The 18,982-nt window shown below is 38.4% G+C and overlaps 1 protein-coding gene across 1 annotated transcript in view; it reads left to right on the top strand.

Annotated features, from left to right (window-relative positions):
- Positions 1-18,982, top strand: part of PDE11A (phosphodiesterase 11A) — a 447,087-nt gene that overhangs the window by 191,483 nt on the left and 236,622 nt on the right. Inside the window, exon 5 of the mRNA XM_007190409.2 lies at positions 4,385-4,449. Within this exon, the coding sequence (XP_007190471.1) occupies positions 4,385-4,449 (65 nt within the window). The remainder of the gene's footprint in view (positions 1-4,384; positions 4,450-18,982) is intronic.

Below are 18,982 nucleotides of genomic sequence, written 5' to 3'. Positions count from 1 at the left end.
AGCTGTAAGTTATATAGCTTTAAGATTTCAGGATTTTCTGTTCCATTTCTTCTATCCCTCAGAGGGTTTTTTTTTTAATTCTTAAAAGATCTTTATTCTTTTTTAATCTCTAGATATTTTTCAGGTTTATTTCTTAAGGTATGGAGAGCAGAAGTTCACTTTTTATTCCAGGGAGCACTAATTTTGATGAGCCAGGACAAATTAAGCTCCCTACCATAAAGTAAGCTCCATGCATGCAGGGATTTTTTTTTTTTCTTTTACTTTTACTGTGTAGCCCCAGTGCCTATTGCACTACTTGACACATACAGACACTCAGTACATATTTGTTGTGTCAAATAACCGTTTTCAAAAAGTTAAAAACCTAACCCTTGCACAAATCTAAAACAAGCAAGTATGAAAGAGGTAGTTAACGCATTAATGAGGGAAGCCAGCAAGGTAGTATTCCGTTCTAAAACAGACACCGGACGAATGCAGGCACAAGATTGCTAGGTTAGAGTTTAAAAATGCTTACAATCATCCAGGACAATAAAATTGTAATTATAGTCTTATCTTTTCTACTGCACAGAAGCCATTCACATTTCTGCTTGAGTAAAATTCATTTGCATTGCTCTAGGACAAAAATCATTTTTGTAATGTCAAGCTGTTCTTTGTTGCCTCAGTGGCTTCCTGAGTGACAGCACTTGCCCTGCTTGTTTTGAACTTCTACTTAGTTATTGCCCGCTTCTGGGTACCCATCGTCAACATGTGTACTCAAGCCACAAGCCTCATGATGACTTCCTCATTTTACCCCTTGTCTCCTTTCCATGTAGACCCAGTCACATTCAAATTACCCAAGGGGAATGCTTCCTGAGTGCCACAAGTTACCCTACCTATGACCCTCTATAAAGTCACTTACCCGTGGGTCCTTGCTCTGCTGTCTACCTGCCTGCAGTGACCAAACTTTGAGCTTTGGGTGACTTTCTGTGGTTCTTTGGGCATACTGTGCCCCCCTCTCTAGGACCTGTGAATATAATAAACCCTTTAATTTCACATGCGTTTCTGAGTGTAATCTCTGTGGCCGTGTTAGAGTGATCCTCAAAGACCCCACCAAGGGGGCTTACTCCCCCTTTTACCACCCAGTGGATATCAGTTTTTCAGAAATTAATATCTGTCCTTTCAGAGTTGTAAAGTATTCTAATCAGCAGTGAAAATTAAGCCAAATAAAGTATTCTTAGTAATATTGGAGAGTTTAATCTCATCTATCAAATCTGGAAATTAAAAGCTATATCCTTCTTGATTTCCAAATGCAAAAACAATTATTAGTTGATTGGTAACTTGATTTATTTTATATCAAGCCAAGTGTTTTACTTCAAGTTACTTTTAGTCTATGTTTATTCAGATTCAGGTATATAGTAGGTACTCAATAAATATTCATAGAATTAATAAATAAAGGCAGAATTTATCTAAGTTTTCTGGCTCTGAAGGAGTCATGTCCAAATAATTTTCTCTTTCAATGCTACTTGCTCATGTTTATGAAAGCAGTGAGTAGTGGGGAAATTAGAAGCTGTGGAGTCAGACCGACATGGTTCAAATCCCAATTCTGTAATGTTTTGGTTATATGGTTTCCAGGAAACCACTTAACCCCTCTTAGCTTTCATTTTCTTTCAGGAAAATGGGGATAATAATACCTACCTTGCCAGGATGTTGTAAGCATCGATACGTACATAAAGGATTGGTCATAATGTATGCAAAATGCCTCATACAGATTTGCAGTAAAATGGTAGGATACGGTTGTCTTAGTCAGTTTGAGCTGCTATCGCAAATTATCATAGACTGGGTGGCTTAAATAACAAACATGTATTTCTCCCAGTTCTGGAGGCTGGGAAAGGGAAATCGAAGATCAAGACACTGGCAGATCCAGTGTTTGGTGTGGCCACCCTTCCTGGTTTGTAGATGGCCATGTTCTCGTTGTATCCTCACATAGCAGAGAAGAGAAGAAGAAGCAAGCTCTCTCTGTCTCCTTTAAAAGTACTAATCCCCTTATGAGGCTGCACCCTCACAACCTAATAACCTCTCAAAGGCCCCATCTCCAAATACCATCACATTGAGGATTAGGGTTTCAACATACGAATTTTGGGGGGACACAAACATTCAGTTCATAGCAACAGCCTAAAACATGATTAAAAAGTAGAAGAATGTACTGTCATCTAACAAAATAATGGAAAGAAATCACAAATGATGAGAGATCAAAGTAGAGATATGACTTTCTCTTTTAAAATCTGTAACAATTTCCCATTCTGCAAGCATAAATGAAATGCTTCTACTTATTATCCTATTATTGTTTTAACTTTAAGAATTATTTAGGGTATGGTTTGAGGAATTTATTATTTGGTGATAGCAAAGAGTCTATTTGTGGCTTGTTGGCCTTGTGAGACCCCAAGATTATTGCAGCTAGGTCAAGATTTCTGTGTTCTAAGTGATTGGTTTCTGTTTAACCTCTCAATTAAGATAACTGTTCTAGTTACTTTTGCTGTGTAACAAATAAGCCTAACATTGAGAGGCTTAAACCAACCATGTTGGTTTAACCTGATCCTGTGGATCAAGAATTTGGAGAGGGAATAGCCAGGATGGTTTACCTCTTTCCAGGATATCTGGAACCACTGTTGGAGATCAGGGGTGACTTAATGGCTGGGAACTAGAATCATCTGAAGGTTTGTTTGCTTTTATGTCTGGCACCTGGGCTGGGAGGGCTTAAAGACTGGAGCTGCTGACCAGAGCATCTACATGTGACTCCTCTGTATGGTTGGCTCCCTTACAGCATAGTGTTCTCAGGGTAGTTGGACTTATGACATGGTGGCTCAGGGCTCCAGGCACAAGTATTCCAGTCAGATGAGGCAGAAGCTGCATTGCCTTTTATGACAACTTCAGAAGGCACATAGCCTTTTTTCTATATATTCTATTTGTTGTAGTGGTCTGAAGCCCACCTAGATTCAAGGGGAGGAAACATAGACCCTACCACTTGGTAGGAAGGTGGCAGGGTCATATTGTAGAGAAGAATGTGGGATAGGAGATATTGCTGTGGCCATCTCTGGAAAATAAAATTTGCCACAATGAGTAATTCTGTAGAGGCTTATTTCACATTAGAATATGAAATGAAATATGTCCTATAGTTGTCAAGGGTATTTCCTTTTAGTTGAGCTATTGTCACTGCCCTGCTAGTCACACACAGTTTTCTTTGTGATGGGCTTTTATCTTTTCCTTAGTGTTGCATTTTTTTAGTATGAGTTCATTACCTCACTGATAAAGCTGTTTTAATATTTAATCTATTCCCAGTTCCCAAGTCATTTTCTCAAGTGCCCATCAATTCCTTATAAGTGGTTAATTTAAACGGCCTTTGAAGCATGACTGCATCTGGCTAAGGCAAATCTAAATGTCAACCTTGGAAGCATCCAGTGACATTCAGATGACTCCTTTCAGTATAGGGCCTCCTTTTTCTATCATGTGGTATATCTTGTCAAAAGAGGACCAGAAATGGTGCCTTTCCCACTCAATATTTTTAGCATTGTTGAAAAAACTGACACTCTAGAGTCATGCAGACTTGCTTTAATCCCAGTGGCCCCATTTAGTTGTGTGAAACAGTGTAAGTTTTTTAAAAGTTATGGGTTGGTTTCCTCATCTATATACTGAAGATAAAAATCCCCACTTCATAGAGTTGTAATAGGGAAATTAAATAGTCAAAGAAGCTTCTGATGTAGGGCCTGGTTTATAGTAAGAACTCAATAGTAGCTAATGATAAGAAAAACTGCCTTTGCATTTTCTGTGCCTATAAATTACCTTTCAGTGTAATAGGTCTTGATCAGGATCTTGAACTGATTGTGCCAGTTTCACTGGGCAGGTAAGGGAGGAAGTGTCCACACTAGGGATGATCTTAAGTGTCTTCCTCTTCGTTACCCTTTGCGGGTGACAGAAAAACATTCACCTGAGGACAGTGATAAGCCAGGGGAGGTAATTTCAGGAACCTGGGGTTGATGGAGGGCAACCTTTTGAAAGATGTTTTGTCTCTACCAGGTTCTCCGTGGATGGTTGTTAAAAGGGCAGTAAAAAAATTATTTTCAAATGAGATGTCCCTTTGCCCGACCACCACAGGATTTTTTCACCTTATTGTAAAAATATATACATATTGAGAAATGTATTAAAACTTGGGCAATATATGCCATGTAAGAAATAAAGTACAAAATGTAGGATAAAAACTTTCTCTTATCCCTCGGGATTTCTCCACTTAAAATCTCTCTTTAATCTCCAATTATTGTAATAGTCATTATAAAGATGAAAAATGTTTATTGGAATATTTTAAACTGTGAGAAGGCTTTAACTGACTTGGATTTATTGTCTTTCTGTGCGACAGGTGGTGAAGTTTACCAAATCTTTTGAATTGCTGTCCCCAAAGTGCAGTGCCGATGCTGAGAACAGGTAGGGCTTATGAGTTTCAGTTTTGTCTTTAATCCTCATCTTCGATCCATGGTGTTGGCAGCATTGCATAATTTCTGAGGATAAGAGTTTTTCTTTCTTTAGATCAGCAAGTGCAGCCAAATATCATCACTCTTCTGTATTTCAGGGCTTAAATTAAAACTATACATAAAAATACATGTATATACATCTAACACTGCTAATGAATAAAGTCGATTTTTAGATATTCCGTAACTGCATAGATAACCTTTTTTTTTTTTGCTTTATTCTGGTCCCTCGTTTGTCTTCTTCCCTTTTGTTTGCTTGTGTTTGACCAATACCCCTTGGGGAAAAGACTAAGAGTTTCTAGTAATTCACTTTTTGTCCCCATTGGTATCTTTGAGGCTGTAGCAGGGTGAAAGTAAGGGTTGGGGACAATCAGTGAATTTCTGTTAGCTTTGCACTACCCTGAATAATAGTTTGGTTACTACAAAAATGGATTCTCTTTACTTTGGTCACCTCTAGAAGAAGGGCTAAAAAAATAGTGAAATTGACCAAAATGCAGAAATATGGAGAAGGACAAATAAAGCATGATGATGATAATGATGACAATACCAGTGATGGTAATACCAGCTAGATAAGCAGCTTCCATTTATTCCATGCTGAGTGTGCCAGGTACTATTCTAAATGCTTTATATGCATTGAATCCCCCCAGATAACCTGATGGAGTAGGCATCATTACCCATGCGTGACAAAGGAGAAGGCCAAGGTTCAGTGAGCTTAAGTGACTTGTTCAAGGCCCTGCAGCCAGTAAATGGTAGCCACATCTCAGGACAAGATCACCTGCATAAAACCCTCCCAATCTCTGAACTTTGATCCCATTGCCACACATAATTTACAGTCTGGTAATTAATCTCATATAGTGAATGTCTGCTGGATTGTTTCCCAATCTGGCTGGATCAATCAGAATCAAGCTTGGAGAACTGAATAAAAACTAAATTCTCAGGACCCACATGAGTGCTTTTGATTCAATATGTTGCAAGTGAAGTCCTAAAGATCTGTATATTCAAAAGGCTCCTTGGGTAATACCTGTTTCAAGATGTAATATTTGAGGGTAATTTGATTTTATGTACTTACATTGCCTTTAAGTTCAGAAAATAGAAATCAGTACATTAAAATGGGCACTTTAGTTGCTTCACTTTTTATCAAGTGTATGAAATTTAAAAGAGTCCATTTCTAATTCCAGTTATAGAGCATTCTTGAAAAGGCAAAATTATAGCAACAGAAAGCAGATCAGTAGTTGCCAGGGTATGGAGATACAGAGAAGGGTTTACTATGAGGGGGTACAGGGGAATTTTTAGTTGTGGAGGAACCGTTCTCCGTCTTGCTTGTGGTGGCAGTTATACAACTGCATTTGTCAAAACTTGCAGAACTATGCGCTTAAAAAGCATAAATTTTACTGTTTGTAAATTATACCTTAAAATGGGAAGCAAGAGGTCTTTTGTAAGAGGTTTTTGTTTTCGTGAAAATGTGTGTTCACATCTATGTTTAATGTCAGCTAATCTATACCCAAAAAAGATTTAGACATAGAGTTACTAGTGGTGTATTCAGCCATTTTCCTAAAAGTTTCATGTAAAATAACATGAAATACATTTTAAAATATCTATCCGTACTTAGTCCTTTAGCTAGTTATGGCCTCATATAGGTTCTCTCTCTCATATGTGAGGGGGAAAAGCCTTCCTTTGAAATTCTAATGTTTTAATATTGTTCTTTTTTTTTTTTTTAACTACTGAATGTGTCCTCATGGTCACTGCAGAGTTAAATATTTCATTATTTTTAATGCTGAGAGAACTTCCATGTCAAAACGAAATGACCCAAGGCCCATACTGCTCTTGGCAAACTTCTGATAATAAAAAAGAAAGAAAGAAAGGTCAGATTTTCTTTAAAGAGACATTTGAAAAGTGCCTTTGAACTTTGACATTATGAGATAGTACTCTCCATCATTCTATTTGTGGCCTTTATGTAGAATGTCCATTTATTTCAGAAGACCTTTCCTGCATTGTCTAATAATTTTCCTCATGTAGATGTGGGATCCTTTGGTCATTTATTGGAAGTTAAAGGAATAAAGACAAGTGGCTCTAGCATTTACTTTGCCAGTGGCTGTAGAAGAGACATTGAAACAGGCAATGAGTCTACAAATCACAGCCTGCTCTCAACACATTGTAAATCTTTCCTTTAACCTTCATCACTTAACATCTTCTCTATAGATAATGTCCATTGGATACCTTAGTCCTCTGGACATCATTCAGAGTTTTAATAGGATAGCTCTTGAAGATAATGTCTAGGGTTTCATGCAACAACGTCTCAGGCATTAGTTTAATTCTGATGAACTATGATTTAAAGCTTGCTGATTTTTTTTTAAATTTATTTATTTATTTTTGGCTGTGTTGGGTCTTCGTTTCTGTGCGAGGGCTTTCTCTAGTTGCGGCAAGCGGGGGCCACTCTTCATCGCGATGTGCGGGCCTCTCACTATCATGGCCTCTCTTGTTGCGGAGCACAGGCTCCAGACGCGCAGGCTCAGTAGTTATGGCTCATGGGCCTAGTTGCTCCGCAGCATGTGGGATCTTCCCACACCAGGGCTCGAACCCGTTTCCCCTGCATTGGCAGGCAGATTCTCAACCACTGCGCCACCAGGGAAGCCCTGCTTGCTGATTTTTATAGACAGTCCTTGAAGACTTTTTTAAAAACCAGTTTTGGTGCTGACTCATCATTTCTGCCTGCTGTCTTATGCGGCTAACTCTTTTGTCATGGCCATTCTCCTCTTGGTCTCTATGTAATTAATACCAAGCAATCTGAGAGTTGGAAATGATTTGATCTGTCTTTCTTCATGCGGTGTGTACCTCCTCTGGGACATCCTTGATGACTCTTCTAGTGATAAGATTCTCACTATGTCACGGTGGGCTTTTTCTACTGATAAGGAGTTCTAATTTTTAGAAAGGCATTTTAGGTTGAATCACATTTCTGTAACTTCCACCTGTTTGTCCTAAATTTGTCCTTTGGAGATAGTTATCCTTTCATTAATTTTATTACTTCATTCAACAGCCATATGATGAGTACCTACTCTCTGATAGGTAATAGGGCTACAGAGATTTTTTTTTTAATCAGCAGTCTCTGCCCTCAAGGATCTCAAGGCCAATGAACAGGGGGTAGGAGTGGGTTAAGAATATAATATAACCATACCTGGATTTCACCAGGCCTCCAGACCATGGCTATAAATAGAGTCACGGTAACAGTGATAATCTATACTTGGCTGCTTGGTCATTTCTCCCTTGTAGTGTAAGAACCCAAGCCCTTTGCAAAAGTCACTCTTGAAGTAGCTCTGGGAATCTCCAAGATTAAAAAAAATTTTTTTATTGCTCACTCATCATTTCTTCCAAGTGTTCCTAAGTCCTCTTCCTCTAAACATGGCAGAGCAGCATCTGCTGGACATGGACTTCCTGGCCCACTGCAGAATTCCCATGGGCATAACTGGACTCCTCACCACCGCTGTGCCACAGCTCCCCGGGCACTGTCTCAGATGCACTGGTGGCCTTTCCAAATCCAAGCAGGGCTCGGTAGTCAGTGCAGAAGTGGAAAGAAGGTTCACTTTCCCTGCCATGTGCTATAGTTTGTTGCCTGACCCCTAATCAGTCCTGCATGTACCTCATTTTTTTTTTTTACAAGTCTTTTAGTTCCTAAAGCCTTTCTTTCTCCACAGGACTCGGACTTAGTCCATGGGGCCAGGCTTAGGAACCAGTCCCCAGATTGAGAGCTAGCCACTAAGTTGTTCTTTTGATTTCTCCACCTTTCTTCCACCTTAGCCACCAGACTCAGATGCTCAAGACCTCCTCCTCCCAGTCCCTTCCCCTCCATGCACATCAGCTTATACAAATAAACACCCCCTCATATACAGATGTGTCCCAGATTAGGCTCATATGTCCTGCTGTCAAGTACATCAGTGACGGCAAAGCAATTCATTGCTTTCTGTAAAAGGTTTGTGCAAGGTGGTATTTTAATATAGAGGAAGGGGCACCCAACTTATCTGGGGAAAACTGGAAGATGATCCTCTGGGAAAGCTTTCAGACTGGTAAAACTTCATTTAGGTCCTGTAGAATGATGAGAAGTTAGTGACACGACTACCTTCCAGGGTGAGGAAACATCGTAAACAGAAGCATAGAGGTGGGAGAGAAAACATGGCATGTTTCAGAATCTTTAATTAGGGCTGTGATCTGTTGTCACAAGGGTCATCATAATTGATGGTGATGGCCCTTAACTCCTTCTGAGGGCATCCAGCTCCCCTGAATGCCATCTCATGGGGGTTTGGGTCCTATCTGGTCCTCAGACGCTCAGACCCTCTTAATTGGCCTGGAGACTGGCTACATACCTGCTTGCTCATGGGGGGAGCAGCAACAGATAGTGAAATATTAAGATTTGTCTTGAAAAATCCTCTGGACAGTAGTGTGGAAGAAGGACCAGAGGATGACAAGCTAAAGCCACCAAGGATTAAGTCTACTGCCTTACCCACATGGCAGTGGTTCAGTTCTGGTAGACTGAATGGATCCACTATCCTTAAATTTCCAAGTCAGCAACTGCTATTTTTAGACTATTTTTATATTTCATGGTCCCCAGACTCTTCACCACCCTTTTTATTCTGCCCTGGATGTGCCCCAGCTTAGAATGGAACATGATATTTCAGTTTTTTCCAGAATCAGAACAGTTTAGAAATAGACATGTGCCTCTCTTTTGCAGAATATAATACTGTTGATGCATTTATTATTTACAATCCTCTTGCGTTGTCAATACTGACTTTAAAAAAAATAAAGATCTTATCTGATCCATTCGACTCTCCCTCTTCTCAGATCTCACTCTAGGACCTTTCCTGTGAAGCCTAATTTAATAATATTTAGTGAAGTGGCCAGAATAAACTTTCTTGAATCTCTTATTCAAGCTTTAATAAACCTCTTTCTGTTCTCAATGGGAATAGGGAGTCTGAATGATCATATGTACTTAGAAATGAAAAAGAACATTTATGGACATCTTAAGAGTTAGAAATTTTTATTTAGTTTAAAATATATTTGGCCAGATTCTATTGATATATCTCCTAGGTATAAATATGGATGCTTTGGAAATTGCACTTTCTCAGCACTGCTACTTAAGGCTAAAAAAAAAAAAAAGGAAGAAAGAAAAAAAAAAGCCAAGTGTCTGTAATTTCTAGAAGGTAACAACTGACTAAAGGGAATTTTCACATAATCATTTAATGGAATATAATGGAAATATATATTGTTTAAAACCCAAGCACTGTAACCATTTCAGCATTTTGGGAGTAAGGGAGTTGAGGTGAGAATATTTATTTCAGAGGGAAACAATCTTTTTTAAAAAACCATCTTCTTACTATATTTTTCATTTGGTATGACTAGAAGGGGAGGAGAAAAATAAAGCTAGAAATCTCAGAGCAGTTAAATAAAGGGTAAGAATCTCTGTTTAATGAGTCTTTCAGCATGCAGGTCAGCCTGGAGGGTGGAGAGCTAAAATGTTCTGTTTGATAAGGTGAGGGTATATGGTAGGCAGAGTAATGCCCCCTCAAAGATATCCAGGTCCTAATCTGTGGAACCATGGCAAAAGGGACTTTGCATATCTGATTAAGAATCTTGAGATGGGGAGATCATCCTGGATTATCTGGATGGGTCCAATGTAATCAGAAGGGTCCTTATAAATGGAGATGTGGTGACAGAAGCAGAGGTCACTAGCCATGGCAATCAGGGAAGACAAAGAAATGAAAGGAATACAAACAGGAAATGAAGAAGTAAAACTTTCACTGTTTGCAGATGACATGATACTATACATAGAGAATCCTAAAGATACCACCAGAAAACTACTAGAGCTAATCAGTGAACTTGGTAAAGTTGCAGGATACAAAATTAATGCACAGAAATCTCTTGCATTCCTATATACTAACAATGAAAGATCAGAAAGAGAAATCCAAGGAAACAATACCATTCACCACTGCAACAAAAAGAATAAAATACCTAGCAATAAACCTACCTAAGGAGACAAAGGACCTGTTAAGACACTGATGAAAGAAATCAAAGATGACACAGACAGATGGAGAGACATACCATGTTCTTGGATTGGAAGAATCAATATTGTGAAAATGACTATACTACCCAAAGCAATCTACAGATTCAATGCAATCCCTATCAAATTACCAATGACATTTTTTACAGAACTAGAACAAAAAATCTTAAAATTTTGTATGGAGACACAAAAGGCCCTGAATAGCCAAAGCAATCTTGAGGGAAAAAAATGGAGCTGGAGGAATCAGACTCCCTGACTTCCAACTGTACTACAAAGCTACAGTAATCAAGACAGTATGGTATTGGCACAAAAACAGAAATATAGATCAATGGAACAGGATAGAAAGCCCAGAGATAAATCCACGCACCTATGGTCAACTAATCTATGACAAAGGAGGCAAGGATAAACAATGGAGAAAAGACAGTCTCTTCAATAAGTGGTGCTGGGAAAATTGGACAGCTACATGTAAAAGAATGAAATTAGAACACTCCCTAACACCATACACAAAAATAAACTCAAAATGAATTAGAGACCTAAATGTAAGACCAGACACTATAAAACTCTTAGAGGAAAACATAGGAAGAACACTCTTTGACATAAATCACAGCAAGATCCTTTTTGACCCACCTCCTAGAGTAATGGAAATAAAAACAAAAATAAACAAATGGGACCTAATGAAACTTCAGAGCTTTTGCACAGCAAAGGAAACCATAAACAAGATGAGAAGACAACCCTCAGAATGGGAGAAAATATTTGCAAACAAATCAACAGACAAAGGATTAATCTCCAAAATATATAAACAGCTCATGCAGCTCAACATTAAAAAAACAAACAACCCAATCCAAAAATGGGCAGAAGACCTAAATAGACATTTCTCCAAAGAAGACATACAGATGACCAAGAAGCACATGAAAAGCTTCTCAACATCACTAATTATTAGAGAAATGCAAGTCAAAACTACAATGAGGTATCACCTCACACCAGTTAGAATGGGCATCCTCAGAAAATCTACAAACAACAAATGCTGGAGAGGGTGTGGAGAAAAGGGAACCCTCTTGCACTGTTGGTGGGAATGTAAATTGATACAGCCACTAGGGAGAACAGTATGGAGGTTCCTTAAAAAACTAAAAATAGAACTACCATATGACCCAGCAATCCCACTACTGGGCATTTACCCAGAGAAAACCATAATTCAAAAAGACACATGCACCCCAATGTTTACTGCAGCACTATTTACAATCTCCAGGTCATGGAAGCAACCTAAATGCCCATTGACAGACGAATGGATAAAGAAGCTGTGGTACATATATACAATGGAATGTTACTCAGCCATAAAAAAGAATGAAACTGGGTCATTTGTAGAGACGTGGATGGACCTAGAGACTGTCATACAGAGTGAAGTAAGTCAGAAACAGAAAAACAAATATATATTAACGCATATACGTGGAATCTAGAAAAATGGTACAGATGAACCGGTTTGCAGGGCAGGGGTGGAGACACAGATGTAGAGAGCAAATGTATGGACACCAAGGGGGGAAAGCGGGGGTGGGGTGGTGGTGGTGGGATGAACTGGGAGATTGGGATTGACATATATGCACTGATATGTATAGAATAGATAACTAATAAGAACCTGCTGTGTAAAAATAATAAATAAAAGAGAGAAAAAAAGCAGCAGAGGTCAGTGTGATGCAGTTTGAGAAAGACTCAACCTGTCATTGCTGGCTTTGAAGGTGGAGGAATGGAGACATGAGCCAAGGAATGTGGGCAATGTCTAAAAGTTGGAAAAGGCAAGGAAAGGAATTCTCCCCTAGAGAATTGTAAGATAATACCTTTGTGCTGTTTAAAGTCACTTAAGTTTGTGGTAATGTGTTACAACAATGACAGGAAACTAATACAGGGGTTTGAATTTAAAAGGAGTCCAAGAAGAAGAGAATTCAGGAAAAAATGAAGGAATAAGTAGAGGCAAACAAAGAACCTGTGGAACTGAGCAATATGGGTAGAGGCTGAAACTTGTGGGAAAACATGGCCAGTGAGAAATTCCCAGGGGTGGGGCAGTTAAAGGATTTGTATGAACTGTATGTTGTGCACTAGTTTAAAATATTACATCTGCTTGTCCTTTGCTTGCTATTCAGCTTACTGTCTTCAGTTGCCACTCATATCTTGTAAAACCAAAAATACATGTTTTTACAGGCTACTGCTGAGAATATAGAGATAGAAAATATAAGATCTTTAACGCTCAAATAGAAATATTCAAAGTTACAAATTTGTTCGATTTTAAATGTTATTTCAGTAAAACTTGTTTCCCCAGTGTAGTGGGTTGAATAGTGTCCCCTCAAAATTCCTGACTATCTGAAACCTTAGACTGGGACCTTGTTTGGAAATAGGTCTTTGCAGATGCAGTTAGTTAAGGATCTTGAGATGAAATCATGCTGGATATACATGTTGGATTTTCCCCACGGGCAGTAAATCCAATGACTGGTGTCCTCATAAGAAGAGGAGAGGACATACAGTGACACAAAGGAGAAGACCATGTGAAGACAGAGGCAGATATTGGAGTGATAAGTACAAGCCCAAGAACACCAGGAACCATCAGAACCTGGAAAAACCAATGAAAGAGTCTCCCTAGAGCCTTCGGAGGGAGCATGGCCCTGCCAACACCTTGATTTCGGTCTTCTGGCCTCCAGAATTATGAGAGAATACATTTCTGTTGTAAGCCACCAAGTTTGTAGCACTTTGTTATGGCAGCCCTAGGAGACTAATCCACTCAGTTATTAAATGAGGAAGATATATGTGGAATCTAGAAAAATGGTACAGATAAACCTGTTTGCAAGGCAGAAATAGAGACACAGATATAGAGAACAAGCGTTTGGACCCCAAGCGGGGAAAGCCAGGGGTGAGGGAGGGTGGGATGAACTGGGAGATTGGGATTGACATGTATACACTAATATGTATAAAATAGATAACTAATAAGAACCTGCAGTATAAAAAATAAATAAATACAATAAAATTCAAATCAAAAAAAATATGAGGAAGATAAAATAGATAATGTCTACTAAATGTCTCTTCCAGCAACAAAGTTCCAGGAAGCTGTGATTCTGTGCATCCACTATTGTGCATTATAGTGATATCTACTTTAATTAGGCAAAGAGAATTAACTGCCACTGAAAGTCTAGTATCCATCACATTTATGTTGTCTTAGTCTCACAAATGCCCAATAAGTTACATGTTATTGTCCTTATTTTACAAATGAGGATCCTGAGGCTCAGAGAGGTAAGTAACTTGCACACATTTGCAGCACTTCTGGCAGTACTACCTCTGCTCCTGCAGGCTTATGTCTGGAAGCAATTGTCTTAGCCATCTAATGCTCATTCTATTAAGACCATGGCCTTAGTTGAGTTAGATGCTATTTAATGTCTTCAACAAGATTATACTATGATTTAGCATTGAAATGAAAAGTATCATTTTGCAGAAAAACATGGAAACAAGAAGTGAAATGTAAATTTGATACTAGTGATGACAAGGTTTATTGTTAGAAACCTGGCCACATGTCTATATGTTCTTGCAAAGCTACAACCAAGGAAGAAACTCACAAGGAGGCGAAGCTGTGCTATATTTTGTTACTAAAATACATGCTAAAGGATCATTTACTACATGCCAGGTGATGCCACCAAAGACAGGAAAAATTGACAAAGTACTCACAACAAATGAAATTTCAAAACAATAAGAGGCCAGTGTAACCAAATTCATGCATGATGCAGAACTGTTATTAAAGTATAGAATATTAATTTGTCAAAAACTTCCAATGTTTTGGAAGCTGCTTAAATTCCAGTGACAAGGGATTCAATTGAGGAAAAAAGGAAACTGAATTTAGTCATATAAGAAATGCTGAGAAAATTCCAGTGTCTTCTGACATGCCTGTCAATGCCAAGTGTGCTAAATTGATCATCCTCAAGAGCATAGATGACAAAGTGTAGCATTTCAACATGAGGCCATGCATAACATCAGATGGTTAAAACTTGCCACCATATTCAATTTTAAATGACAAAGTCAAACTAAAGGTGGTAGACAGAATTTGGGCCCCCATTACCTTCACCCTCTGTTGTCATACTCGTGAATACATTACGTTACATGGCCAAAGAGACTTTGCAGATGTAATTAAGGTGGTTAATCAGTTGATGTTAAAATAGGGAGATTATTCTGGGATTAACTAGGTGGGCCCAATGTAATCACAAGTCCTTGAATACAGAGCTTTCTCCCAGTTGAGGACCAAATAGGAAGTTAGAGAGATACAACAGAAGGGGGAAGTCAGAGAGATTTGAAGCATGAACAGGATTCAACACATATTGCTGGCTTAAATATTCAGAGGGACATGTGTCAAGGAAACCAGGACTTCCATGCTACAACTATAATGAATTGAATTCTTCCAACAACCTGAATGAGCTTGATTTTTCCCCAGAACCTCCAGAAGGGAATGCAGTTCTATCAACACCATGATTTTGGTCTTTTGAGGTCCTAAGCAGTAAATCCATCTGACAAATGCCATAATAAACTTCTGGTCTCCGGAACTGTGTGATAATAAAAGGGTGTGGTTTTAAGATGATAATTTTGTGGTAGTTTGTTATGCAGAAATAGGAAATGAATGCAGTATTAGTGTATGAGTTTAAACCCAATCTCATATGAGAATGAGATTGAACTCAGTGATGTTACTGTGTGTGTGCACACACACACACTCCCACAGACGGATGACAGTTGAACTGATGAATGAGCGATGTACGGCCATGTGGAACAGATGACCAGGAACCCTACGTAACCTTCCAAGTTATGTTAGGTCTTGATACAGTTTTCAGACATGTATCTGCACAGTAAAAGAATTGCTGGTTGTGTGACTGGACAACAGCAGCCCCTTAAAATTTCTGTCAACAAACCAACTAAGGAATACTTGAGGAAGGAATGTGAATCTGGTTGTTGTCTAAAAACCCGCCAATGACACCTCTTACTAAGTTCAGTAGAATGACAGCATCAAGACTTGCAGGAGGGGGTGGCAGCTTGGAAGAGAGTCCTGGAGATGATAGCAGAGCACTCCTCTAAAAAAGGCTGCATCCTGATGACTCAAAGGCTCATATCTGTGAACGTCAAAGTCTATATTGAAAAGTGATTCAGAAGAGTGACACTGAATTTGAAGAAATTTTAGAATGTCTTAGTCAATTTATTTTGCCCATAATTTTTCCTTTTATATATAATCAACTTGTATAGTTAAAATTATCCTTCAAGAATGGTATATGATAAAATTTATATCTAATCCAAAAGATCTCTAAAATAAGATTAAAATATTTTAAGTGAAAAGAACACATTGACTCATTGCAGCATTTTTTCTCTTCTTTCAGTGGTTCAAAAATAACAGTGCATTTTACAATCCATGGTACTGTAGATTCAATGAAATAATATGACCCTTCCACACGTTGTTTTTCTTGTGTTTTCTATCCCTTAGCTCATCTACATCTATCCCTGAGGGTACATATATCTCAAATTTGAGAAGCATCTCGGAGACCTTTAGGGTTTCTTTCATCTTTAAGATTAGATAGCCCCATGATTCTTCTCAACGTTAGGTTTCTTTGTTGCATTTTGGGGGTCAGAATACTGAAATTCATGTTTCAATGCCTTATTGATTTTTTTCTTTTCCTTCTCAATTCTGTGTGGAATCTAGTTTTGCAAACAAATTACTCTTTCCAGCATTCCTCACTTCTCTGTAACTCTTTCCTTTAGGCTTCCAGCCTCCATGGCCCAAATCTGGCCTTTTTAGGTGTGTGTGGAGGCGGGGACTGACTTCCATGAGATGTGACTGTAATGAGACAAAACTACAGGATTAGCTCTAGCGTTGGGTCAAGAGTCTGTAAACAAGTCTTCTAGAGATGTTCTTTGTCTTGGGCCAGCAGCAATGATATTTTCAGGAATAGACTTGGGATAGGCTGTGTTAGCCTGGAGAGACTAAGTATGATGAGTGAGATTTTGTTTATCATATTTACTGTGATTGTACCTGGCAGTCATATTGTACATTTTATAACTCCGAGATGTACCTGGCCCAGGCGAGGTAATCTCCAGCTCTTATCCAGGTTATGAATTTGATTTTGGGCTCATGCTTCCAGAAAGTGTGATGTGACTCACCCTTGCTTGGACATTACCACTCAAAAGCATACCCCCTTCATGAGGCTCTGGGGAATTAGAAATTCTGTTCCTACCTTGGAGAATGTTGCTAAATATCTTTACCATGAATCCTAACCTTGCCAGCTTCACTGTGTATCCCTTAGATTGTAACTTTCAACCTTTTTTGATTGCAACCTACAACAAAAATACATTTTATATCCAAACCTAGTTAATGTGTATAAACATGTACACAAATACACACACACACACACATACATCTAAAACAAGTTTCATGAAACTATACTTACCTTTACTATGTATGTATCTTCTGATTTATTCTATTCTTAAACAAAAAACCCACTTGCTGTCTTGACCCACAAAATTGATTTCATGATTCACTATTTTGTTGTGATCCACAACAAAACTTTAGACTTTTAAGCCACATCTGATTTACACTTTCAGTGTGTGTGGCCTCAATCAATGCCTATATTGGTTATTTTAAAATATAGTAGTTGTGTGAAACTGATTTTTCCCAAACATTTCAGAACTCCTTCACTCAAATACATATTGTTCTTCAAATAAGACACCTTGGGGAGAATTTGTTTGTGTAAGTTCTTTATACAGCTGTTTAGTACAAGTGAATGAAATGTGTTACAAAATCTGATTTTGGAATCCTGGGGGTGCAAGGAGTAATGATGTCCCCACACTCTTTTTTGCTAGAGAGCAGACACATTCAGTCCTACCAGGACTTTTCAGCCACATTCTTCAAGTCTTGTGCTAGAGTCATTCTTATATATACCTTAGTGAGTCAGTTCCTGCCCGCCAAGAAGCATATGCCAAGATTAAATGAGCAAAAGATTTTTCAGGGGAAACAGCTGTGAAGGGTAAAGGGTGGGACAAGGAGTAGGCAGGGAGAGCCTTTCACTACCCTGCTCTGAGAAGGGAGAGAGGAAAGAAGGAGTGAACAGGAGGAGTGATAGATTGCAGCACAGTTTGGAGAAAATCTCTGCCAGGCCAATGGGGGGTTCTAAGCAGAAGTTGCCCATGGGAGGAATCTCATCCCCAGGAATGGCTCAGTTCCTACCCTTGCCATGCTCAGTCATTGGCAGACAACTGCCCCAGAGGAAGCCTGGATCCAAAGGTCGGGAGATGGAGACATTCAATCTGCTGTGCTCTCTGTTGCAGGTTCTTTTAAAGGGGAGTATGAATGGGGCATCTCCCTCAGCAACTGCACTAGTGGGACGCTCATATTACTTGCTTTAATTAACTATCCAAAAATTTTTTTCAAATTCTCACTTGGCAGCTTAATTATCATCTTTGTCCTAATTATTCTTATTTTTAAAAATTTTAATTGAGATATAATTTACGTACAACAAAATCATCCTTTAAAAATGTACAATTAAGTGGGTTTTAGTATATTTAGTATATTCACAAGATTGTGCAACCATACACTGTATGTTTCTGGAACATTTTTATCACCCCAAAAAGAAACTCTGTACCCATTAGTAGTCACTCCCTACTCCCTCCTCCTTCCAGGTTTTGGCAATTACTAATCTACTTTCTATTTCTATCAGTTTGCCTATTTTGGACATTTCATATAAATAGAATCTTACAGTATGTGGCCTTTTGCATTTAGCTTCTTTCACCTAGCATATTTTCATGATTTATCCATGTTGTAGCATGGACTTTATTCCTTCATTCCTTTTTATGGCTGATTAATAGTCCTTTGTATGAATAGACCACACTTTGTTTATCCATTCATCATCAGTTGATGATGCTGTTTCCACTTTTGGGCTAGTAAGAATAATGCTACTATGAACAATCATGTACAAGTTTTTGAGTGGACATACATTTTCAATTCTTTTGGGTATAGACCTAGGAGTGGAATTGCTGGGTCATATGTTAACTGTATGTTTAACTTTTAGAGCAACTGCCAGACTGTTTACTACAATGGCTGCACAATTTTATATGCCCATCAGCAAAGTATGAGGGTTCCAATTTCTCCAGATCCTCATCAACTTTATTTATTTATTTACAAAATTATAGCCATTCTAGTGAGTATGAAGTGGTATCTCATTGTGGTTTTGATTTCCTTAATAGCTAACAATTTTGAACATGTTTTCATGTCCATATTGGCCATTTGTATATCTTGTTTGAGAAATATGAATTTAAATCCTTTGCCATTCATTGGTTATGTTAATAGTCTTTTTATTGTTGAGTTGTAAAAGTCCTTTGTATTTTCTGGATATAAGTCCCTTATAACATTTATGATTTACATATATTTTTCTCTATAAGTTGTCTT

Source organism: Balaenoptera acutorostrata, chromosome 8, assembly GCF_949987535.1.
Source record: "Balaenoptera acutorostrata chromosome 8, mBalAcu1.1, whole genome shotgun sequence".
Taxonomy (NCBI): Eukaryota; Metazoa; Chordata; class Mammalia; order Artiodactyla; family Balaenopteridae; genus Balaenoptera; species Balaenoptera acutorostrata.
The sequence above is the reverse complement of the archived record's forward strand: the minus strand, read 5'-3'. Positions and strand labels throughout refer to the sequence as shown.